The sequence below is a fragment of the Onychomys torridus genome, chromosome 12 (assembly GCF_903995425.1).
Source record: "Onychomys torridus chromosome 12, mOncTor1.1, whole genome shotgun sequence".
Classification (NCBI taxonomy): Eukaryota; Metazoa; Chordata; class Mammalia; order Rodentia; family Cricetidae; genus Onychomys; species Onychomys torridus.
The window spans coordinates 12,181,331-12,207,614 of record NC_050454.1 but is presented as its reverse complement, the minus strand read 5'-3'; the positions used below and the strand labels follow the sequence as shown (position 1 = coordinate 12,207,614).

The window sequence follows — 26,284 nt, the reverse complement described above, 5'->3', positions numbered from 1 at the left end:
AGCCTGGTCTACAGAAAAGAGTTCCAGGAAAGGCACAAAGCTACACAGAGAAACTCTGTCTCGAAAAGAAAAAAAAAAAAAAAAAATCACCAAATATGTTTGGGACTAAATTCTAAACAAATGTGCAGATAATGTGCTTTGTTGATATAATTTAAAATACTTGACTCAAAAGAAAGCTGAAGCCAGCTGTGGTGGCACACACCTTTACTCCCAGCACTAGAAGGCAGAGACAGGTGGATCTCTATTAGTTTGAGGGCAGCCTGGGCTACAAAGGGAGCTCCAGGCCAGCCAAAGTTACATAGTGAGACCCTATCTTCAGAAACAAACAAAGAGAACTCAGCTGACACTAAAAGTTAAGAAAAAAGACTGCTTTATAAGACTTTTCAATTTTTCTTTGTTTTTGGTGGTTTTTTAATTTTTGTTTTTCAAGACAGGGTTTCTCTGTGTAGCTTTGGAACCTGTCCTGGAACTCACTCTGTAGTCCAGGCTAGCCTCGAACTCACAGAGACCCGCCTGGTTCTGCCTCCCAAGTGCTGGGATTCAAGGTGTGCGCTACCACCGCCCGGATACTAACTTAATTACTAGAACATTTTAAGTTGCATCACTATTTCACGTGCCAGCAAAAATTAAAAAAAAAAAAAATTAAATCCACAACCAAACAATCAATTAATAACAGCATATACAAGCCAGATGTGATTGCTCACATCTGAATCCCAGCATTCCAGAGCCTGCCTGGGCTACCCAGAAAGGGAGGGGCAGGAAAGAGGTGAGGATATAGAGTATATAAAATGCCACCCAAATTAAAACATATTAAAATATCTTTTAAATGGGGGCCAGTGAGATAGTTCAGGACACAAAGGTGCTTGCCACCAACACTGACGACCTAAGTTCAATTCCCAGGTTCCATGTGATGGGAGGAGAGACAAATTCCTAAGTTGTTCTCTAACCAACATAAGGGGCACATGTGTGCTCACATGTAAGTACACGTGTACATTCTCATTCTCTCTCTCTCTCTCTCTCTCTCTTTCTTAATATAATAAAACTAAAATTTTAAATGGTATCACAGAACAGATACAAGGTAGTTTGTCCTTTCAAATAACTCCAAGGTATCAGAAAGCAACTAGGGGAAAAGGCATTCCCACACCACCAAAACCCCACAGCCTCATACAGACTTTAATTGCACAAAAACAATCAATACTAACTATTACTTCAAAGAATCAATAAATACTGATGAAATCACAAAAACACTTGGCATAGAACATGCCTACTGCCAAAAACACTAAACAAACAGGTCAATTCACTAAAACCTAAGAAAATGAGTTCTAAACCTTAGTCAAGAATCTAACTGCCTCTGGGTGGTGGCTCACACCTCTAATCCCAGCACTCAGGAAGCAGAGGCAGAAGGATCTCGGTGAGCTCAAGGCCAGCCTGGTCTACAGAGTGAGTTCCACAACAGCCAGGACTGCACAGAGAAACCCTGTTTTGGAAAACAAACAAACAAACAAACAAAGGCTACCTGCCAAATGACTTTTAACTAGCTCTAGCTCTGGTCATCAGGCCCAGGTTTCCTTTAAATCTAGATATAAACCCACATGCACCAGCTAAGGAAATAAAAGTGCTATCACTGAACGGAAAGCAGGCAATCCACAACTGTTATGAACTTAGACATAGGGCCATTTACCAGCTGAAAGTACACCGCAATACTACTTCAAAAACAACAGCAAAGATGCAAAGAAAAAGTCTCAACAGCTTAAGAAGTTTCCAAATGAGAAGCAAATGTGTCTTGTGGTATTGTTTTGTTAGTTCATTTTTGAGAAGGTATCTATGTAGCTCAGACTCTACTTAAACTCACTATTTAGCCCAGGTTGGCCTGGAATTCCTGATCCTCCTGCCTCATCATCAAGTGCTAAAAATATAGTATGTGCCAAAGAATGAATACATCAGTGCAGTAGAATCATCAACTCAATTATAATACACAAATACACAAAAACCACTACCAAAACATCTATTTCAGAACACCTTAAACTCTATTACTTTTGTTCCACTAAAATCTGAGAGCACATAACTGCTGTGGAATGTCGTTCTGTATGCTGTGAATGTGTTGCTCTGATTGGTTGATAAATAAAATGCTGATTGGCCAATAGCCAGGGGAAGTATAGGCAGGATAAGCAGATGAGAATTCTGGGGCTGGCAGCTGAGTTGGGAGTCACCAGCCAGACACAGAGGAAGCAAGATGTGAAGGCAGAACTGAAAGAAGGGTTAATTTAAGTGTAAACGCTAGTCAGTAATAAGCCTGAGCAAATGGCCAAGCAGTTGTATTTAATATTAAGCCTCTGTGTGATTATTTTATAAGCAGGCTGAGAGACTGCAGGGGCTTGGCGGGACCTGGAAAAATCTTCCAACTACATGTTAACTATTAGACATTAAAATACAAATAAGCCAAATAACAAAGTAAGTTCATTAAACAAAATTATAAAGACAAAATTCTCTAGTACAAACGTAAATAGAAAATAATCAAAATTCAATTATGCATATGAACGAACATTCAAAGCAGGCAAGGAAGAATATGTAACAATTGCCTCAAAACACAGCAAGTCCAATCACAATATGGGAAGGGTTGATTCTATTTACTTTACTGACCACTCAATTCTCTTAAGTAACAGCTTTCCCACACAGTAAGACTACAGTCTACATATACATGTGTATGTAAATGAGGACAAACAAGTCATACCATTTTTTCTCTAAAGTGTCCCTACTATATAAAAATTTCTAGGTTTAATGTTGACCTAGAAAAATCAACTAAAATTCTTTTTCTCTTCCTCATTTGCTGTTTTGTTTTTTCATCCCCCAAGGAACCAATTTGATGGTTCATTTGAACCTTAAACTTCATGGCTTAGAAATACAAATGCCAAAGTGTCTACTATAGCATTATCAAAACACTGACAATTTCTAAAGACGAGTGACAGATATATGGCCGTTCATCCTCTATCTTTAATGCATGTTTTTAAGTCTGTAGTAACACTAAATTTTAAAAAGTTTTAAGGTCGATCGAGTGTTTTACAAATATCTTTCATTCTAAAACTCAGTAAAGAACATCAATACAACAGTAAGGCATGCATTGAAAATAGTGTTCAAATTACACCAATAATTATCAACACACACATACATTAGGCCTATCTGCTGGAAAGTTACTGGGAAAATGAACACAATGTGAGAAAGGCTATGTCTCATTTGAACTTGTTATACAGCCGGTATTTTTTTTTTTAAATCTTGTTCTTAAATCTGGAAGCAATAAAGACCCTGGTATAGTAGTTTGCAAACTTGTAAAGTACATAAAGCAAGATGTCAGAGACAGATCAACTTGTTTCTTATATTGGGGATGGTATGGAAAACAAAAACTTCCATTTTTAAGAAGGCCTTACCTACTTTCTAAGGTATCAAAAGCCCACTGCCTCAGTTCACCACCCACAGTCTACAATTACTCAGCAGCCTAAAACAGCTACATGAGTTTTCTGATATGTAATCACTGACAGTGTCAGGAACTAAATTCCGAACTTCAGACTATTTGTCCCGTTCTTTAAATCAATGAACTATCTCACACATGAGATACAGGAAAGAACAAGACTGTTACAATATTGTCTGTAGAATAAGGTAAGTACTTATTCAAGGTCATCTCTAAAACTCATATCGCACAAACGCCAAGTTTAACAGAGCTGTCCATTACAGTGCTGAGGGCTCTCAAATACAGCAGAACCCTCCACATGTTTCAAGGAGTCCAGAGAAATACAAGTCAAACATGGAAACACACCAACAGTAGTAGTTCAGTCATTAACACATTTCTGCAACTTGTCCATATTTTAATAGCTAACACTAAGACATGAAATGCAGTTCTCAAAGTGCACAGAAGGAATCTTACTGGTAAGTCTTTCTGGCAATTAAACATTTTCAGAAACGACAGTGACCTAACTGAAAACCCACACTCCACTGTCTAATGACTGTCCCACGGAGAACCACGTACATCACCATTCTAAGTTTAAAGTAACAGAGAAGCATCATGCATTAGTGCAGTGGTCACAAACATGAAAAGTTTTAACTCCCACCTATTAAAGCTTGAAAGAGGTTGCTCTGAAATATGTTAATAACCCGCTCTATGGAACTTCTGAGCTGTCTATCTTCAGTCTGGCTTAGTTTCGATCGATATTCTTCCAACAGATGCAATGCTCTCTGGGTATCTGAAAAGACAAGGATGGTTAATTTCACAGATGTATTGTGTCTGTGTGCATCTGCATACATATTTACAAGGAAGTGGCATGTGCTACATCTTCAAGACATCTGAGGGGTTCCCCCAAAGTCCCTCCAAGTAACCACTAGAATCACTCCATGCATGTTCCTATTCCCTGCTAACACAAATATTCTAAGGGCTTTTATATCACAGGAAGGAAAGATGAGCAGTCTGTGGTAACTGCGGACTGAGCAACTTAGTTTTACACCACTTAGTAGACAAGAACAAATTACAATTTGTCGCTTTAACCCAAATTTTAAACGTTTCTAAGCGTCAGTCCTTAGTATCCCCCAGTTGCTCACAAAATAGTGTTGAATAAGAATGATAAATGAAATACTGAAACAACTAAGTTTTTAAAAAGACGTGGTAGGGTACTGATTGCTTCTGTAACCACCGGAGATGTCAAGACGGTGAGTTGAACGAACTTCTGTCTTCCCACCTTCTGAAATGATGTGACGCTTAGATACACCATAGGCAATAAAGGTGAACACTGCCGATTCATCAGTTACACAAACCTTTTACAAACAGCCATCCCAACACTGGTAAATGTCACGGCGAGTGACTGCCACAAAACAGCTCCACAAATAAATTCTCACCTTGTTTCCGGACCGGCATTTTTCTCCAGAATCAGGAAGGCGGCACACACCTTTAAAAACACACAACAGGAAGGAAAACGTGAACTAAAGCAAATAGAATCGTGGATCCAATAGTACCAACGCCGCCTGCCCCCCCCCCACACACACACCTCCCCAACTTTCGACTAGGAAACACTCCAACCTTGGCGTTAAGTGCTCACCTTCCAAAGTTTTCCCAAGTGAAAAGCCCAGGAGTGTCAGTCAACCAACGCAGAAAGCTGCTTCCTAGGGCTCAGTATCCCGAAACCCCTGCCCACCACCAATCAAGAGCGGACCCAAGCCCGCTTCGGAACGTCCCGGCGAAGCTTTCGCCCTCCGCAAAGCGCACCTGAAGACGGGGAGCCGGGCCACCGCCACCGCGGCGTGCTCGCCACGCTCCCCACCTGCTGCCGCCGCCGCCGCCGCCGGCCGGCCGGTCGGTCGGTCAGCCGGCCCGTGAACGGCCGCGCAGTGCCCCGTCGAGCGCCCGGCTGCTCCCCCGCCCGCCCGCCCAGCCCCGCTCAGCCCCGCTCGGGCCCCCTCCTCTCGCTTGCCTGGCTGCTCGCTCGCCTCCTCCCGGCGACTCCAGCAGGGGCCGGGCCGGACCGCACCGCCGCCGCTCTCCGCGCCGCCCTCGCGCCGCTCATGCACCTCTCCGCGGGCCCCCCTAACCCCACACCTGCGGCGCCGCCGCAAAGTTGCCGCGAGCGGCGAGCGCTGGCGCCCCGGTGCGCTCGGGCCGGACTCGGAGCGGCTCCCTGGCCCGGCCCCGCTCCACGTACCCCGCCCCGCCCCGGCTCGAGCTCAGCTAAGGGGGTGAGGGGACGGGGGAGGAGCTCCCCTCGGCGGCCGCACCCCCCCCCCACGCGCGCGCCGCTCTCTCCGCCTCGCCCGCCGCCGCCGCCCCCGCCGCCGCCGCCTCGCCCGCCGCCCTGCTCGCCCGCTCGCCGCCGGGCCGCCCCACCCCCGGAACCTCGCCTCCTTCCGCGCCCCCAGTCGCTCTCCCCCTAAACTTTCCGCCAAGATGGCGGCCCCGGAGCTGGCCGGGCGCGCGCCCACGTGACCGCTTTCCCCCCCACGCTCTCAGCCAATGAGAAGTGAGGAGGCGGCTCGCTGCCAGCCCGGGGCTCCCCGCGCTGCTACCTTGGGCTTGGGGAAGGGAGGAGGGCCGGGAAGGTGGGGGGCGCTGGAGAACTGGAAGGGAGACCCGTAAGCACCCAGAGGGAAGCGCCTGGCTTAGAGGAGCTCCCGTCGGAGTGGCTCAGGGGACAAAGGAGTTGACACGCGCGCTCTACAGGTGGTCTGGAGTGGCCGTGGGACAGCCAGCCCGCCTTTGCACCTCGCACCAGCCTACCCGGGTGGCCAGACCCGAGGTGCTGGAGGGGTGGGAAGAGAGCCGCGGCCTCACCTGCGCTAGATCCAGGACACCAACTCGAGACGCCCCTGAACCCCCCCACGGAACACGTGCTGGCCAACTTCACCGTGCTTGCCTGGCACGCCCGGGGTGGATCCCCAACCAGGAGAAATGTATTTGAGCAGACTGCGCCGCCCCCCACGTTAAGGGGGCGGAGGAAGAAGGGACTTGGGAGGGGCAGGGGTCGTCTACGTCTTCTGCCACTCTGTACTGGTTTCTAAAAACGACTCGCGTCTCAGAGGTTTGGAGAGTTTCATTAAGGACCGGGTGTGAACCGGGGGCGGACTGAGGGGCTGGAAGTTTGAGGGTGTCAGAGGGTTTTTAGGTCTTGGTGGTTAACTCCTAGCATGAGCGCGCTGAAGGGTGAAAAGAGGTTCCCTCATTCATTTTCTCATTCATTCAATCACGCTTGTGTCCGGCCCAGGGATGCACCCAGGTGTTACCCATATTATGGCTGTCCCTTTAAGAACTCACTCATGGTGAGCGACTCCTAACCCTCACACCTGCTTTACATTTCTAGCATTTCAGAGCCCAGCAAACAGCCCCAAAGAGTTGAGCCAGAAGTTTGAGGAAGTTCTCCGAGTCACTGCCCAAGTCTTTGAGCTGCTTCTGAGTAACAGGGACTTTTCTGCTCCATAGCCCTGGAGAAAAATTTCCCCAAAGCCGTCAGAAGTTACTGAGGTGGAACCAGAAATCCAGAGATCGGAGTAAGGCTGGATCAGCGAGATGGTTCACCTGGTTCTTGCTTCCGAGCCGAAGACCTGGATTTCATTCCTGAGCCCCACGTGGTGGAAGGAGAGAACCTCCTACCAGCTGTCCTCTGAGCTACACGCACATACACAGAGTCAATCAGTAAATGTTCTTTAATGAAAAGGGAAAAATGAGGTTTTTCAATAAACCTGACAGCCTTTCAGTGAGACTCTGTCCTTGACCAATGGAGAAGTCTGAGAAGGAACCTTGCACCGTAACCATGACTCGGAGGTATGCTGACGGCTGGGTTTCGCTTTTGGAGTTTACCTTAGAATCCTAACTTAGGAGAACCTTAGGACTTTAGAGCTCATGAAGATTGGCTTTCAATTCAACTTAGAACACCAGGTCCAGAAAGGGAAGAAACATTTCCCATGCCATGTAAGTTGCACAGTGGCCACAGAGCACAACTCAGCCGACCTAGCTCCCGCCCTGGGCACTTGACACTGATTCCAGACAATCATGTGGGCAGCATTTGTCATTAGGCATGCTGGGATCTTGAACAACAGTGAAAGCCACATTGCAGAGAGGAAATGAGGATGGCTCCTGAAAGAAAAGGATCGTAATAGATGAGTGGGGGTTATTTAATGTCTGATGGCTTCATATTCTTGTCAAGACTTCACTGATACGCTGCCAGTGTAACCATGTCTCCAGTAAGGAACCATTCTTAGCCTCCATGTCTCTGGTCCCCATAGAGCCATCCTAAAAATAGAATTTCTTCAGACTTGGGATGGAGGGAAATTTGTCCTCTTCCTTGCTATTACTCTGTTCATGTATGTTCAGTTGCTGGGAAATGTAATGGGGCTAGAAATGGCTAGGTCCAAGCTGTGCTCTCAAGGACCCAAAGCCCCGCAGCAGATGGATAAAGTCCAGGGATTTCTGCCCAGGGGTCCCTGAAGACTAAAATCAAAATGTGCGTTGGTCCTTAGTGCCATCCTAATCCTTTCCTAAAACCCGAGAGAGAGGACAACGATAAAGGGCACATTGCGATCCTCAGCGGCACCCTAGATTGTTGTCAGCAATGTCCAAAACCAGCAATGAACCCAGTACGTCCACTACTTGAGGGGTTAGGACAGGTCCAAATCTACTCTGAGGGGACTTGACTGTGATTCTTCATTTCTGTCCCTCTGTGTTAATTATTTAGGGCTATAGAACAAGTTCCTTGGAGCTTAGGAACTGAAAAGAACAATAAATAATACCACGGCCTCCGTGGGGCAGTAGTTCCATAATTCGATGACTGGTTCAGGACCTCGAGAAGATGCGGTCATCTGAAGACTTGACTGGGTCCAAGGAGGTTTTATAGGGGGCCTGTGAGGAGGTTGAGAAAGCATCTCACTATGTAGCCCTGGCTGGCTCGGAACTCTTTTTGAAGACCAGGCTGGCTAGCAAACTTGCTGGAATGCTTTGGGTTTTCCCGTACCCAAGTGCTGGGATTGTAGGCGTACACTATCAGACCCCAACACGAAGCTCTTTCGGCATGACATTCACATGGCTGTGGGCAAGAGGCTTCAGTTTCTCATCGTGAAAACCTCTCTGCATCACTGCTAGAGTTTCTTCCTAACACAGTGATTGACTTCCCCCCAGAACATGGGATCTAAGAAGGCAAAGCAGAAACCATAGTATTTTTCATGCCCCAGTCTCAGGAGAAACACTGGTTTTGATCCATTCTGGTTACTTACAAGTAGTTAATTTATAAACAAGCCTTATCACAGCACTAGGGGATTTGACATGTAATGACAAACCCATTCCTCTAAATCAGCGGTTCTCAACCTTCCCGGTGCTGTACTCTTTAATACAGTTCCTCATGTTGTGACCCCCAGCCATAAAATTATTTTTGTTGCTACTTCCTAACTGTTAACTGTGTCACTGTTAGGAATCATAAATAGCTGTGATGGCCTTAGGTGACCTTTGTGAAATGGTGGTTTGACCCCCCGAGTGGGTTGCGATCCATAGGTTGAGAACTGCTTCTGTAAATGGTGTCCTTTTTTTCTGCACCTTTGTGGAAAGGGAGATAAGCAGGCTCCCTTAGGCCTTTTTAATGAGGACAGAAATCCATTCATGAGGGCTGCTATCTCCTCCCAAAGGTAGGAAGTAAAAAGTGTCAAGAACCATGCCAGAAGCCAGCTACCAGATCACAGCATTCAAAGGAGTGCTGACTGTATTTTTCCAAATAACTTCTATTTTCACAAGCTCTTCCTTACATTATGCACTTAAATGTGTAGGGCCCAAGGTATAATCTGATTACTTTAACAACCTCCTCACTAAAAATGCACATGCACGCCGGGTGGTGGCGCACGCCTTTAATCCCAGCACTCGGGAGGCAGAGGCAGGCAGATCTCTATGAGTTCGAGGCCAGCCTGGCCTATAGAGTGAGTTCCAGGAAAGGCCCAAAGCTACACAGGGAAACCCTGTCTCCAAAAAACAAAAAACAAAAAACAAACAAAAAAAATGCGCATGCACATGTATACCCACAAACACTCAAATAAAAGAAGTTCAATCTGACCACAAAAATTCTCAAGTTAACCTTTCTGTTGAGTAGTGTAAAAGCCTTAGACATCAAAGGGCCACAGGGAAGAGCAAACTTCCCTTCCTTTCGCTGCTATGGCAGCAGTGTGATGGAAAGGAATATTGCCTTTCAGGTTCAAGCCTTCTTTCCCAGCCATCCTTCTCCCCGGGCTACCTTTGCTGCTCAGCATCTAGCTTTTTCTCCCCACCCCGAGCCCCCAGCCTGTCCTCTGCAGAGCTGTACAGATCCTGCCAGACTGTACGGCAGAGTTAGCGCTCCAGCCGCTGAGTAGCAGTCCACTGGCTGTGCCGAGACAGTCACAGACAGGAAAGGAAGTGATGCTGTCAGGAAGGCTATGTTAGCTTACATTGTGAGAACAGTGTGAGGAACGGTGAAGGTGACTGAAGGTAGTGTCACAAGCATACTAGGCAGGAAACATGGGTAGACACACTTTGATCTTTCCACAGTGTCAGAATGTATTGAATAATAATAAATTCACAGGGTTCATCCATTTCGATGGCAGCAGTGTGTCTGTCATGTGATGGTACCCGCCCAGAGTGATGATGTAGCTTCTTTAATTCCAATCTTAGTTACTAATGCTAACATATGTAGTGGGCAGCCATCCCAGCATTGGCCTGGAAGTTCCAACCCCCACTGAGGCTTCGGTAATGGTCATGCCCACAAGGCGGGGCTGAGGGAGGAAGCTAAAGACCCAGGATCGAATGGAGAGGTCACTCTTGGTTCTGGGACCCTGGACGCAGGAGGTAGACCGAGCAGAGTTCTCCAGAGAACACCACCGGACTGCGCCATACCTTTGCCAGACCCTGCAACCTATCCCTTCATTTGTAAGTTACCCCACAAAATAAACCTCCCTTTTAACTATGTGGAGTGGCCTTAATAATTTCACCAATAAACATATCTCATCGCACCAATAAATATATCTATATCTATTTGCATATATGTAGATTACAGAGTGCCTGTAAGTTAAAGAGGCTACAGCAGAGTTCAAGAGAAGAATCTGGAATTGATAAGATAATAAACCAAACTAGTGCCAGGAGGGCGCTGCAGGGATCAGGCTTATGAGCAAAGCTGCAAAGTTCAGTCACTAAGTACAAGTCAGGAGCAGGAAAGCAAAAGTCAGGTCCAAAGGGGCAAACAGATGGACGGGCAGGCAGTCCAGTAGTCTGCATTGACAGCAGAGAACTGAGCTAGGTCAAAGCTCCAGGAGTCAGGGAGCCCCTTCTTCACCCCCCTTCTTAGTCCTCCTTCACTCTCTCTCTCTCTACACACACACACACACACACACACACACACACACACTCACACCAGGTATCAGATGATCAGTTGCTGTGTGGCCATGCCATTGAAGTGTTAGGTATCCATCACTTTATACGTGATATACCTTCCCTAGGCCTGGCATGTCTGATACATTTTTGAGCCTGGTTTCCCTGGTAGAGTTTTAATATGCCCACATGACTCTACAGTCTCCGTGTATTCCCACCATCTTATAGGGTAACTCCCTTCTATCCAAGGAAGAAATCACATATCAGTTTGGGATGGATGGGTGGTGGTGACAGAGGGTACAGTTTCTGAGTCCACACAAGGGCTTCTTCAGTCCTCCTATTCAAAATGGAGCTGGACATGGTGGTGCGTGCCTTTAATCTTAGCATGCCAGAGCCAGAGGCAGATAGAGCTCTGTGATTTTGAGACCAGCTAGGGCCCTTGCTGATAGGGCTAAACATAGTGAGACTCTGGCTAAAACAAAACAGCCCAAAAACAACAACAAAAAAATGGAGTCTCTTGGGGTAGGCATGGCCTGAAAAACCAGTGTCCTCTGTAATGTAGAGTGACTGAGAATAGTATGTTGCCTCATCTCAACTGATGGTAGGACTGCCATGAAAGCCGGGGAGGCATATCGTGGTAGATCTAAATCCTGTAAGAGGGATTTAGACAAACCAGGGTCTACAAAGAAGAGTGTAACCAGAACAATTGTGTTTCTGCAACCTTATTTCAGAGTAGCAATTATTCCGTCAAGGGCCATTTCCCTGGGAAAGAGAGCTCCAGAGAGCTTGCCTTCAGTCTTCAAGCAGGCTTATTCTGTGTGTTCATAGGACAGAAATTCAACCAGTGGATACTGCAAGTTCTTCCCTAACGTGCTTGGTCTTACGTTCCAGAATTCCAAAGTGCTGGGAATGTTCCCTGAGAAAGTTGCTGAATGCACTCATCAGGACCTCCTTCACATAAAGGGCTGGACAGCCAGGACCAGAGACTGAAGCTCTGTGGCCACAGCTGTAAGCCCTTACAACCTCAGTCCCTGCTGAATACTATAATGCTATTAGTATCATTTCATCTATATCAAGAATCCAGTCTACCCAGTTTAGATGATACCAAGCCCGGCCTCATTCTCATGGATAATGTTCTAAATTCACTTTTTAAAAACTGTGATAGCATACTCGGACCAAAAGAAAAGAAAAAAATGGAAAGAAAAGAAAAAAGAAAGAAAGAAAGAAAACTTAGATCTGATAGGAGTATTGACTGGTTTACAGTTTCAGGGAAGCCAAGACAGGAACCTGAAGGAGCTAGTCACTCTCAGATCAAGAGCAGAGAGTGAACACACGCCTGCTCCTTAGTACTCAGTTTGTTCCCTGCACTTACACAATCTGAGCTCCCAGCCCAGGGAAAGGAACCACCAGGGTGGGCTGGGTCTTCTCACAACTTCAGACAATCTCTCACAGATGTGACCATAGGCCAACCTGATAGAGGTGATCCCTCCCTGAGAATCGTTTCTCAGGTGAGTCTAGATTGTATCAAGTTGATGATTAAAATTGATCGTCAGGGCTGGGTGTGGTGGCGCACGCCTTTGATCCCAGCACTCGGGAGGCAGAAGCAGGGGGATCTCTGTGAGTTGGAGGCCAGCCTGGGCTGTTACACAGAGAAACCCTGTCTTGAAAGGAAAAAAAAAGGAACCATCACAGAGAATTGTCAGTATGAAAACTCCGCAGTGAAACCAGTTCCATTTAAAATGTGGACAGTTGCCCATCTCTTCAGTGGGCGATCCAGGCATCAAACTCAGACTCTTTAAATGGGGAATCACCAAGCTTGCGCACTCTTGGATTCGACATTAACCTGCATCCCTTAAACTGGAGCAGAGCTTCTTATAGTGATGAAAGGTAGATTTGCTTTAGTCTCACAACAACCTAAGAATCGTGGTTATGCTCTCCCACTTCGCAGAGCAGGATACCAAGGAAGAAAGGTGTTATTTTAGGGTACCCCAGCTGGGTTACAGTGGGACCGAGCATCCGTTGTTTTTCATGAGTCTGCATTGCCTTGTTTCCGCTTGACCTCTCCATAAGTTAAAAGCAAAACCAAAAAGTGTATGTAGGGGGGGGGGGTGCTATACACAACTAAAGGGGAACAGAGACGGGTAGAAAGACAGAGAAACTCGAGGTGAGGAAAACAGAGACTGAGAGGCTTACCTCAAATCAAACACATGGCCCTCGGCAGAGGCAGAGGTAGGTGGATCTCTCTGAGTTTGAGGCTACACAGCAACAGGTTTCAGGCCAGCTGGAGCTACACTGTGAGACCCTGTCTCAAAAACCCAAAAAGCAACTAAATAAACAAAACAACAAAAACAGGTGGTAGGCTAGTCTGTTGTTTCTATCTCAATGCCGTCAACAGTGGACACAATTTTAATGCAACAGGAAATGGGAGCATTGCCTCTCACCTCAAAGAAATAAACCTGGTTATGTACTATGACTAAATGTGTTAGGACTTTGCTGGGTTTTTTTTTAATATATAATTTATTTAAATTTATTTTATGTGCATTGGTATGAAGGTGTCAGGTCCCCTGGAACTAGAGTTACAGACAATTGTGAGCTGCCATGTGGGTGCTGGAATTGAACCCGGGTCCCCTGGAAGAACGGCCAGTGCTCTTAACCACTGAGCCATCTCTCCAGCCCCTTGTTTTGTTTTGTTTTGTTTGGTCTGTTTTTTTTCCCCCAGAACTGAGGACTGAACCCAGGGCTGCTAGGCAAGTGCTCTACCAGGGAGCTAAGTCCCCAAGCCCTTGTTTTGTTTGTTTGTTTGATTGTTTTTCAAGGCAAATGTTTATTTTTAAAACACCATGGGGCTGCAGAGATGACTCGGAGCACTAAGAACACTGGCAGCTTTTCAGAGGACCCAGATTCGATTCTCAGCATCTGCATGGTGACTCACAACTGTAACTCCAGTTCCAGGGGATCCAGCAACCTCTTCTGGCCCCTGTGGGCACCAGACACACAGATGGTATACAGGCATACATGTAAGCAGAGCACCTACACATGTTTACAACGTAAAAGGAAAATAAAGAAAACACCAGATAGCTTCTTCTTCTTCCTTTCTCCTGGCAGGCATCCTTGAGTATAGTTGCGAGGTTTTTCTAGATGCGTGAGATGTTCAACTTGATGAAGCCCTTAGATACCACCTGGGCCCATCCTTTGTTTGACAGACAGGCCTTGTTAATCCAGGAGAGCTCCCAGTCAGCATTGCACACAATTACCAAAGGACTTTCCCCCCTGTAGCAGAAAGCTGTTAGCATTTCTGAGTCATCAGCCTTGGGCTGCAGAGATACAGCTGTTTTCTAATGGTGCATCGCTCAGTTTAGGCACGTTGGACTTCAGCTTTGAAAGAACTCTTCATATGGAAAGAACTCTAGGTCTCATACTGGAGCCCTCAGGAGCGTACTAAAATCTCCTTCCTCCAGAAGGTCTCCTCACCCCACCCTTTGCCAAGAGGATTAGCAGGGTCTCTTCCAGGAAGGCTCAGAGTAAGGCTCCTCAATCAGATTATCTTTTTATAGTCAGAGAACGCAGACTGAATTGAAATTTGAATAAATGTTATTAGACCGACATGAAGTTATTTGTATTATGTTTCTGACATAGGGCATAACAGAACTCAGATAAACCAAAAGAAGTTAAAAGATTTTTGGTTATGGAATGTGGACCGAACCATGTGACAGAACATCTTTGGTATGGAAGACAGTCAGAGCTTTCTAAAAAACAGTTTCCCGTGGCAGCCTCTCGTCTGGGAAGTGGCACTCACGAGAGCTATAATTTTCCTGGATTTCATTTTGAATAACTTTATTATTCCCTGTCATTTTACACTCATAAGGACAGGAGAGACAGCAAATCATTTAAATCTTACTTGCTATTTAAACTTCCTTTGAATGTATATTCATTTCTTTCCAAGATAGTTTTACCAACTGAGATATATGTAATTAAAATATCCTCTATTTTTTATAAATAAATCTAGTTACAGTTGAAATAAAGAAGAAAAAAAAAAAACCTTTCCAGAAGTTATTTCAAAATATCGTGGTGGAGGCCGAGGCAGGCAAATCTCTGTGAGTTCAAGGCCAGCCTGGTCTACAGAGTGAGTTCCGGAGCAGTCAGGGCTACACAGAGAAACCCTGTCTCAAACAAACAAACAAACAAAAAAGCCAAAAAAATTTTCCCAAGATAGATATCACTCCAGATTATGAATTACCACACAAATAAAGCCCCGCCCAAAAGGAATGAGGGAATAATGGTAACAACAACTATAATCAATCCTTTTAAAGGGGACGTTACACATTACTCATGAAGGTGAATAAAATAAGAATAAGAAAGGAGAGAAATATTTAATAAGAAAACCTCAGGCCAGCAAGATGGCTCATTGGGTAAAGGAGCTTGCCTCCAAGCCTACAGACCTGAGTGCATCCCTGAGACCCACATGGTACAAGGAAAGAACTGACTCCCACATCTGTGGCTTCTCCCACAGGCTGTCTCCTGACCACCACATCTGTGCTGTGGAACGTGTGAAGCTCCTTCCCCATCCTGAACTGTCATCAATCAATCAATCGATTAGAAAAAAATTTAAAGAAAGAAAGAAACGCTAGTGTCATAGTTACGAGGGGTCCGGGTTTAAGGAAGCAACATAAAACTGTATCTTTCTTCTTTTTTCTTTTCCTCAGAAATCATTCTCCAAATATTAGAACAAGAAAAAGGTTGTTCCTCCAACCTCAGTGAAAATATGAGATTTCAACTCTAATAAGATGCTGTGGTGGCACACACCTCAAGTCCTACCCAGCTCCTGGGAGGCAGAGGCAGGCTGATTTCTGAGTTCAAAGCTACTATCCTGGTCTACAGAGTGAGTTCCAGGACAGCCAGGGCTACACAGAGAAACCCTGTCTCAAAAAAAGAAAATGCAAAGTAGATGAAATATTGGTAAATTGATGTGTCTAGGTTAGGAGTTTAAAGAATGAAAATTGCAGTTCAAACAAGCAGAAGTAGAGAAGAATTACACACACACACACACACACAGGCACGCACACACAAAGGGTGTGTGTGTGGATTTCTTTCATCTTACGATGGGGTTATAAAAATATCCCCCAGCTGCATTCAAATACTTCTGTTACTGAACATAGCTTGGTCTAATTAACTTATATTCAACATGCCTAAAACCCTTCTATTACACTATAGTGGGCAAAATAATTGAACACAAAGCCTATTTTATAGTAAAGGGTTGAATGTCTCATAATTTATTGAATACCCACCTCCAGAAAAATAACAACACCATGGAATATTAGCGATTTATCCTCTTAATGGCATTGCTGACTAGAAGCTACAGCATTACAATTAAAGTTGTGTCGTACTGCAGGAGGATTACTGAGTTAGGGGGGAAATCAAAATAAAAAACACATTGCTGCCTTTATCTCATTGTGAAACTGCAAAAAGAAGAGGCATTAAATCATAAATTTACTGTTTGCTATACACACCATGTGTGATGAATACAAAATGATTTCATCTATTCTGAGTACTTTTGTGAAGATTTGAAATATTTCTTAATTAAATGTTTAAGCCCAGAAAAGTCAGGTAGTTGTGGGAATAACAGTCCCAAATTCCAAGGAAGTTGGGGGAATTTAAGGAAGTTGGGGGAATTTAAGGAAGTTGGGGGAATTTAGAGTTTGTTGAGGTGAGGGCTGAAACCAAGGAAATGGTGGAACATGTGTATAAAGAAAAGCAAGATGCCCATGTTCCCACTGATTCAGGTGACACCCTCCACTTCCTCCAAAGACAGAAGCTTGACCTAGATCAGATCTCAGAACCCATGTAAAGCCAGACACAGGACTAGCACGTCTGTAATCCTAGTGTCTCTACAGGAGAGATGGGAGACAAACAAGAGCATCCCTGGAGAGCAACTCGATATACTGATGTGATGGAAGGTAAGGAGGTAAGGATTCCCCCCCCCCCCAATCTGTCTGTGTTTGTCTGCGTGTGTGTCTGTGTGTGTGTGATAACACACACATACAGAAATTAAAATAAAAATTACAGTTTAAGAAGCACATATCAATAAAATTCATCATCTGTTCCCATTCTTCCCATACCCACTAAAAATAGACATCTCTTTTTAAATTTTGAGACACTGTGGCTGCATAGCCCAGGTTTAGCCTTGAACGGGCAATCCTCCTGAGTCAGCCTCCCAAGTTCGGGAATTACAGATAATACACCATGGTCTTCATCTTAGAGTGGATTTGAATAGATTGGTAAATCCCTTTGAAGGCCACTCCATTTTGAGGTGTTCATGTGGCTTGGGATAAAGAGGCAATTTGAAAAACTGGCTGAGATATATGATGATGGCCTGAATATGCACGTGAGCCCTGACTAGACCAGATGTGCCAACAGGACTCTGAGCCACAACCTTTCTCTGAAGCAACAAGCCTGGGAAGAGAAACCTCAACTTCTGCAGCAGTTGGCTGTGGGGAGTCAGGGCTCCCATCATGGCTGCCAGCTTTCCTAATGTATGCCCTGGCTTCTAACTGGAGACAACAGAAAATTAAATATGCCTCCTAAGTCCCACCTCCCCTCCAGTTCTGTCATGCCAACACGGCCGAAGGGAGAGCATACCTGAGGAGCTCCTCTTCCCTTCTCTTCTTTTGGGCTGTGGGGCTTCTCCATTCCCAGCCAGCTTTTCGCAAAAGCAAAAGCAAGTGATAGCGGCCCTGCCCCTTGCTAGCACAGGCTCTGCCTAATAATAGCCTTGATTTATTCTCATGCGGGAGACTACTGCGTATTTCAATAATGACATTAAAAACTTTCTCAAAAGGGCAAACAGGAGAATTAGAACAGAAAAACTGCTTAGTCAGCTACTTCGATAAAAAAAACGCCTCATTCTTTTCTGGTCCTTCGCTTAACTGATAGAGATTATGCATCTATTATGAGCCAGACACTAGGACACATTACACTTCTGTAGGAAAGTTCAGTTCAAGGAGAAAACCAGGATACCACATAGCTGATGCCTTGGGATCTGGCAGTTCAAATCTTGATTCTGTGCTTATTATGGTCTATGGCATGGAAAGGACTGACTTCAAACTTCTTCGAAGTTCCCTCGTTTGCATGTGAATGAAGATGTCCTCAGTATGACTATAATGTGCCCCAAAGAAATACTGCTAATGGGGGATGGGGAGACGGCTCAGCAGTGAAGAACACTGGCTGCTCTTCCAGAGGACCTAGGTTTGATTCCCAGCACCTACAAGGAGGCTCACCATGGTCTATAACTCCAGTTCCAGATGATCTGATGCCATCTTCTGACCTCCCTGAGCACCAGATATGCACGAGGTAAACAGACAAAACACCCATACACATACGATAATAAAACAATTTTTTTAAAAAAAGGTTTACGACTAATACCTTTTTATGACAGTTTATTTCTGAATCAGAGAGTCCATATCCTTGAAAGTTTGTGACACTATTTTTAGAACCATAATTTAAAAATGTATTTATAATTACTTGTCTAGATTAATGCTGTCTCTCCCTCCCCCTCTCTGTTTTATATTTAATGTATTGATTCACAGAACAAAGTTTTCATTAATAAACTTGGCAAACAAAGCTCCTGGAAATCTTGCTCCAGGGAATGATATTCTGGGTAAGTTTTTACTAAAGATGACATTTTCATGAGCACTGCTAATGAACTGTACTTATTTCTTTGGGGAGTTATGATTTATTAAAAAAATTAAATGTTTGAAAAAATACCAAAATAATTACATCTATTTGTTTTGAATATGATCGCAGTGTTTGCAATGGAAAAATTAGTGACTATTCCCCAAAGTCACGGTGGTTCTTAAACATGGCATAATTCTGGAGATTGCCACCAGGAAAGATTGCACCATTGCTCATTAGGTGGATAATGTCGTTATAATAGCTTTACTCAGAGACATAAACCAGTTAAATGAAGCACCCAAAACCCAAAGGCAGAAGTTTGTTTGGTGAATCATTCTTGTTCTATGGTGGCTCTATATCGAGCCAGAATGCAGCTCAGGGCTTAATTTGATGAATCTTCCAAAGAAATGCTGCGGGAGGCTAGAGTTCCTATAATTGGTCTCTAGGCTTCGTGATCTCTGTTCACAAAGTTGTCTGTTCACACAGCTTTGCAAGCTAATTGTAAAGAAGCCAGGAGAGAATAAAAACTCATACATAATAAGCATTCAGGAAGATCACACACACACACACACACACACACACACACACACACACACACACCACCCCATATCCCTTTACCCCCATCTGTGCTTTTGAATCTCTTCTGGCCCTTGTGACCTTATATTGGGAACTTTGGTGCTGCTCTGGCCCAAAGTGCTGGGAAGTTCAGATCAGGTCAAGGGCAAGTCCAGGCCAGGCTGACTCCAAGGTTAGCCCTATTCACATGTCTTTTTTAGGCTGGGCTTAAGGAACATAGCCAGTTTATTGGAGGTCAGTAAATTAGTTCTTCAAAGCAGAACCAACTAACATAGTAAGAAAAATTGTATTGTGGGTTAGCTCTATCCCTGAGCACGGTCTCAGGGAATGCTGTCTCAGTTGGAGGTTTCTATTGCTGTGAAGAGACACCATGCCCATGGCAATCCTTACAAAGAAAACATTTAATTGGGTTGGTGCAGTGGGTAGCTGTTCCATCTTTGACCTGGAAGTACTACCGGCAATGAGGCTTCCGGTAACTGTCACACCTACCTATGACCTGCCCCTGAGGTGGGGCCGAGATGGGAGCCCTTAAAAGACCAGAGATCCAGATGTGCTGGCTCTCTTGGTTCCTGATGATCCTGGATACTGGATGTAGACCAAGCAGAGTTCTCCAAAGAACCCCGCCGGACTGCACTCCACCTTTCCCGGATCCTGTAACCAATCCCTTTAGCTGTTGTAAGTTACCCCAAAATAAAACTCCCTTTTAACTACATGAAGTTGCCTTAATAAATCCCACAAAAAGGCTGGTCAGTGGTGGTGCCATGTCTTTAATCCCAGCACTTGGGAGGCAGAGCCAGGCAGATCTCTGTGAGTTCGAGGCCAGTCTCGTCTACAGACTGCCCAGGACAGGCTCCAAAACTACACAGAGAAACCCTGTCTCCAAAAACTCAAATAAGTAAACAAACAAACAAACAAACAAGGAAATAAATAAATAAGTAAGTAAGTAAAGCCCACAATAGGGTGGCTCACACCCTGTCTCCAAAAACATAAATAAATAGATAAATAGATAAATAAATAAATCCCACAATAGGATGGCTCGCTTCTTGCTCCAGAGGTTCAGTCCATTATCAGGGTGGAGAGCATGGCAGCATGCAGGCCAACACCTGGTACTTCTACATTTTGACACGCAGGCCACAGGAAGTCAACTGACAGTCACACTGAGGGAAGCTTGAACCAAAGAGGCCTCAGAGCCCACCCCCACAGGGACACACTTCCTCCAACATAGCCACACCTCCTAATAGTGCCACTCCCTTTGGGGGCCATTTTCTTTCAGACCACTACAAGTGCCTTATACTTTTAGTCGTGGTGAGAAAGCTGTGTAGCAGAGGGCAAGGGTGGACTCCCATTGAGAGAAAGGTCTTACCCCAGGACCTATCACTTGCAAGGAAGTGACTGCTTTAAAATTCTTCAACCTAAGGGCTCAGTAGTTAAGGTGCCTGGTCTCGAAGCCAAGACTGACAACGTGAGTTCAGTCCCTGGGACTCACCAAACAAACACTCCTGTAACTTGTCCTCTGTCCTCTGACTGTGACACATGACAGCTCCCACAAAAATAAATGTAAAAGTTTTTTAAAAAAAACTGTTTTGACTCTAGCCTTGTTGAATGTAGTAGAGTGCTTCCTGGAGAAGTGAGCGGGCCAGTGCTCTGCATCACAGGGATGCCAAGGGTTTGGCAATCCAAGCTGGTGCTGGAAGCCGAACTGATTTGAGGACAGCTTCCAAACTAAGGAACTGCCTCTGGCAGAGCCCCGAGCAGGATATGGCTGGGATGGTGCTGATGGATGTTCCTTTGGTGGTTCCAGAAGAAGCCTTCATCTCTGGGAGCTTTAGACAAGGTTGGACAATGACTCAAGCTCAGCTCTTGCTGAAAAAGCTTGCTCACATATAAGCACGGAAATGAGTGTGTTAGGAACAAGAAAGCCTTAACTCTTCAGTCTGTATAGTCCGGGCAATATTTAATACCAGTTCTTCACAGATGAAGGTGGAGATGGAGATGACCCAGCTCTCACCTGCAGGAAGTCAATAGAAATAGATAATATAGATGAACATGATATTCAACAAAAAAGCAACAAATTAGTCTAAAGAAGAAAGGTGGACTGAGTGCTGGGTGGGGTTGCCCATAATCCCGCACTGAGTAGCTGGGGCAGGAGAATTGTTGAGTTCCAGGACAGTCCTGATGATGTAATAAGATCTCTCTCTCTCTCTCTCTCTCTCTCTCTCACACACACACACACACACACACACACACACACACACACACACACATATTTTAAAGGGACGAGAAAGACGGCTCAGTGGCTAAGAGAACTTGCTGCTTTTGCAGAGGACCAGGCAGGGTTCAGTTCCCATCACCCACATAGCAGTTCACAACCATCCATGAGTCCAGTTCCAGGGGATCCTATACTTTCTTCTGGCTTTTGCAGGCACTAGATATGCACCTGGTGTCCAGATATACATGTAGGCAAAGCACTCATACACATAAAAATGAACAAATCTGACGGAGAAGGAGAATTAGTTCAGGGTGGGAAGAATGAAAGGCCAAAGTAAGGTCCTGAAAATTCAGGAGCCAGGGAAGGGGCTTCCAGCCTAACATTGCAGATTTAAGCTTTGAAATCACCCTGTCTTCTCCTCCTGCTGCTGGGCTGTTTTGGGGAGCCTATAATGCGCCCTCAGCCCCTCTGTCTTGAGAACTCAGCACGGCAAGTTCTCTGCTTTCCAAGACATGGGGTCTGACTCCAGGCACACAGGAACGCATCATGGCCATCACTCAGAAGCTGTGTTCAGCGGCTCCCCAAAGTCTCTGCTGAAGCCATGTGTGCACAGTGACGCAGAGGCCGGGATTCAGCCTTCACTCTTCTCTTCCTTCTTTCTGCCCCCTTGAGTTCTTTGGACAGTTCTTGGTCAACCCCATTTCTCTCCTTTTCACTGCCCTCTCCGGGGTGTCTTAGAATGACCCTCCTTTAGGTCTCCGAGACAGCCCCTTTCTTCTCAACAACAGGCTATTTGGGGAGTGAGCCATCAAACAAGCGTTAGATTCCAGAAAGACAGCCCAGCTGAGCAGGAGACTAAAAAGGATGGACAGCCCAGAGAGGAACAGATGAGGAGAGGGAACGAGGGACTGACGGAGGGTCAGAAGGACTTCCTGTGCCAGCAGCTGCCCCCCGACAGTCTCAGTTCTTTCTGCCTACCTCAGTAGATTCATATGAGAAATATTGTCTAGACTCGTGAAGAAAAGATTAGCACAGTTATCAAAGCATTCTTTAAAAATTAGCCATCTGATAGAGTGAACCCAAGCATCATTTTTGATCTAATAACATTTGAGTGGGGGTGTCTAGTTTCTATGCTCAATGAAGAAACACTAAAGAACAAAAACACACTCCTGGGGGTGGGGTGAGGGGGACCAACCCAAATCACACAGTCTAAAGATAACTGCCAACCAACTAACATTTGTTGAAGATATTTCTAGTATTTTCCATGCATATACATTTTTTCATACAAAAAATAGTAGCATACGTGTATTTTATAGACTTCTTTTTTCCTTAAAAAAAGTAATTTGCATTTACTTTTCATCTCTGGAAGGGCTTAGCTCATGACAGGATATTTCTGTTCAGCTGTGATATACATGTTTAATAATTTCTCAAATGGGGAATTATTATATGAAACACTACCACTCTAACATTTAATGTTTCAATTGTATAAGCTGAGGACCTGACTGCTTCAAGGTATGGTTGAGGGGAAGGACTTTATTGTAGACGTGGGGAGAGTACAGCCAGAGGCATCCAGGGTGGAGAGAGAAAGCAATACCCTGAACGTGGCCAATAGACTGAGCCTGAGACTAAGGGGGGGGGGTGGGGAGGGAGCAAGAGAAATGTTGATAAAGAGTGAGGGTAAAGGAGACCAAGAGAGAGAGGCAAGAGGGGACGACAAAAGAGAGAGATTAGCTGAAATAGTAGCAGAAAGAGGCCCATGAGCTGCAGAGATTTAGGGGAGAGGACAGGGTGAGAAGAACTGAGAAGAGCCGCAGGGACTTGTTCTGTGGAAGCCTGGAGGCCTGCATGCTCTGTGGTGTGCTAAAAGGCACCCCCGAGTTTTTTTTCCGGACCTGATATAACCAACAAGCTGCATGATAGCCCGCAGGTTCCAAAGAGTCACAGCATCCTCTAGGTAACAGGACCAGCAGTGACAATGTGAGGATCCTATAGTCTTCAATTTTAAGAAAAATGATTTTCATAGCGAAAGTCCTATTCAGAAGTGAAAAGCATTAAGTGAGTCACCAGTCAAGGCAAGGGAAATGAACGTGATGGTCCATTTGTTACCTTGATTGGATTAAGAAACACAGGAGGGGCCCTCTGTGGTGGTGCACACCTCTAATCCCAGCACACTGGAAGCATAGAGGCAGGCAGATATCTGTGAGTTCCAGGCCAGACGGGCATACATAAGGAGACCCAGTCTTAAAAGAGAAAGGACCCCAGTCACCAGTGAGCCGCAGCTTTGAGTGAGTGAGCAAAGGTGTTTCTAGAGAGGATTATTTGGCAGGGAGGGGACCTGCCCTAGATGCAGATGGCACCATCTCATGAATTAGGGGACCAGACTGAGTAATAAGGAAAAGTGGAGAAACACTGGTGTTCTGTGTTCACCTCTCTGCTTCCTGACTACAGATAGGAAAGTGACTGGCAGCTTCCTGTCCTTGTGGGCAGCCCTCTGCCCCACCCAGCGCCCCCCCCCTGCTCCACCCAGCAGTCCCCTGACCCCTGCCCTAGCCACTGGGCCTTCCCTACCAGGATGTACTGTATCATCAACGTTTGAGCCAAACTAAGCTCCCTTAAGTAGCTTCTTGTCAGGTATTGGGTTACGGTGGCAGCTAAAATCCTTAGCAAGAGGCATGACTGGGTCTTGACTCTTAACTTTTCAGTTCCTGAAAATGCTCTCAAGTGGTCTTTCCCAGTCAACATGCCAAGTTCTCTCGGATTCCTACATCATTTTCACCTTAGATACTCTTAACTTACATCCCCTCACCTGTGCCTTATAATTACTGTTTTCCCTGGCTTAGACAGGAAAAAAGTGAGGTCCAAGCCTAGGTCACAAAGCTGCTCTGCAGGTACTTCTGACTCCAAGTTCATTGCTTTTCAAATCACTGTGACTCATTTACTAGTCCTTGAGATGTTATCCTAATGAATAAGCACAGTATGGACTTCTCCAAGACTTAATTTTTTTTTTTTTTTAGACAAAGTCTCTTGTAACCCAGGGTGGCTTTGGATTCCTGATCCTATCTCCACTTCCAGAGCACTGAGATTATTACAGGTGTGCGTCAATAAACTGTTTATGACTTTCCCCCACCACCACCAAATTGGAAAGAAACGGCTAGGTTTGGAAGAAAGAAGTTGAAAGCTGTGATTTAATAAGAAGCCACTTTGCGGGCAACACACATTGTATAAAATATCAATTGTATTCCCCTTGTCCTTAAAACTGTGTGATCGCTACCTGGTACATGGTAGTGTCTAACACGGTGTGGTCTGGTGTGGCCTTCTAGATTTGAAGCTTGGCTCCACAGTGCTATGATCTGAGCAGCCTAACCTCCATGGCTTTCTACCCCTTTACCAACTGCAAGGAGAACAATAGCTTCCGTTCAGAGGATCGCTGTGATGGCGGGGTGGCAGGGGGGGGGGGGGTGGGGAGGTGTCAGTAAAGCACTTAATCTTTTGTTCATCACATGCTAACTGCCTGACACATAATTATTCCTAGTACTTGATGCTGAGATCCCAGATAACACTGGAGGAGGGTACATGGATGATGCTAAGTAGGACAAGAGGTAAAGTACCCAGCTCTGATCTGCCAGCGGATTAGAAGGATAATTAAAAGGCTTCTCCAGGAGGCGCAAGCTCATATCACCCACTTCAAAATGGTTTCAGCCTGTGGTTATTTCTTCTGTTGCCAATGGATTCTTTAGGCATTATGCAGCTTAATTTTAAAATGATTGGTGTTTTCTACACACCTTTGGTTATTATTTTCTCGCCTAATTCTGTTGCAATGAGAAACAGTCAGTGAATGCACCGTGTACATCTTTTTTTTTTTTTTTTTAAATGTGAAGCTTGTTGTTTGGGGAAATATTGTCCTGGGAGCAGCAGCTATCACATTTGATGACTGTTGTTCATGTTTTCTATGAGTTGGCTGTTTTTCTGTCAACATGTTCTATTGGTTATTGGAAGAAAATTTCATGTTTACAGTTCCATTTTGTTGGCATTCATTTCTTGGTTCCCTCCCTCCCTCCCTCCTTCCCTCCCTCCCTCCCTCCCTTCCTTCCTTCTCTTTCTGGTTGTTGTTGGTTTTGGTGTTTTGTTTTCTATTGCTGCTGCTGTTTGCTTGTTTGTGTTCAGGGATGTCAGAGGACCTCATGCACTGCCTCATTGGACTAGCCCTGGCATCTGCACTGCCTCATTGGGCTGGGGCTGGCATCTTGGAAGCTTGCTTACCCTACATTCCCCTACAAAAGCTTGTGTGCTTGCGCCAGCAGCAAATGCAGCTTCTGCTCCACCCTCCACCCTGGAGAAGTTCTCCGAGGAAAGGCAAAGCTGTCTCTTAGAAGGAGTACAGAGCTTCAGAGGGACCTGTGTGGAGTTGTGAGCGAGGATGGGGGACACCTGCCTAGGTCAGATCAGCCAAATCAATCCTAGAAATCAAGGGGATGGCAGATGTCCAGTCAGTCTGCCCTTACATCCTGCTCCATGTGTTTGAAGGTGCTCTTGTTAACTACCCAGGCGTCCAGAGATCCGCTTGCCTCTGCCTCCCAAGTGCTGGGATTAAAGGTGTGCTCCACCACCACCCGGCCCCCTCTGGGTTCTTATAACAAGTATGGTTGAGGCTGGAGAGACAGCTCAGCTTTTTAGAGGACCTGGGTTCAATTCCTAGCATCCACAAGGTGACTCCTAACTATTTGTAACTCTAATTCCAGGGAACATGATACCCTTTTCTGCTTCCAAGGGTACCAGGCATTCATGTCATGCACAGACATACTTGCAGATAAAACACTCATAGAAATAAAATTAAACAAATCTAAAAAGAAAACAATTTAAAAGTCAAATGTAGCTGGACAATTTGTTTTTAAAGATTGGTAAGAAGGTGTGTGTGTGTGTGTGTGTGTGTGTGTGTGTGTGTGTGTGTGTGGTGTCCAATCTAGAAGGAGGTGTCAGATCCCCTG

General features: G+C 45.3%; 1 protein-coding gene and 1 long non-coding RNA gene across 16 annotated transcripts in view; one reads left to right on the top strand and one right to left on the bottom strand.

The window, feature by feature from the left end:
* The window catches only part of Dlg1 (discs large MAGUK scaffold protein 1), a 206,747-nt gene extending 200,873 nt beyond the window's left edge, over nucleotides 1–5,874 (bottom strand). For 4 of the 15 annotated variants that reach the window (XM_036203736.1, XM_036203743.1, XM_036203745.1 and 1 more), the window contains exons 1-3: nucleotides 5,451–5,874; nucleotides 4,879–4,928; nucleotides 4,101–4,232 (exon numbers count right to left, since the gene is read on the bottom strand). In XM_036203736.1, coding sequence (XP_036059629.1) covers nucleotides 4,101–4,232; nucleotides 4,879–4,897 — 151 coding nt within the window. In that variant the 5' untranslated portion in view covers nucleotides 4,898–4,928; nucleotides 5,451–5,874. Of the gene's footprint in view, nucleotides 1–4,100; nucleotides 4,233–4,878; nucleotides 4,929–5,078; nucleotides 5,133–5,450 lie in introns of those variants that run through there. The other 11 variants (XM_036203738.1, XM_036203739.1, XM_036203740.1 and 8 more) reach the window with 5 other exon arrangements.
* A 216-nt stretch (nucleotides 5,875–6,090) lies between these two features.
* LOC118594097 lies at nucleotides 6,091–7,223 on the top strand. The gene is made up of 2 exons (XR_004946326.1): nucleotides 6,091–6,551; nucleotides 6,831–7,223. It is a non-coding gene; the product is annotated as an uncharacterized LOC118594097 (long non-coding RNA).
* Nucleotides 7,224–26,284: the final 19,061 nt, after the last annotated feature.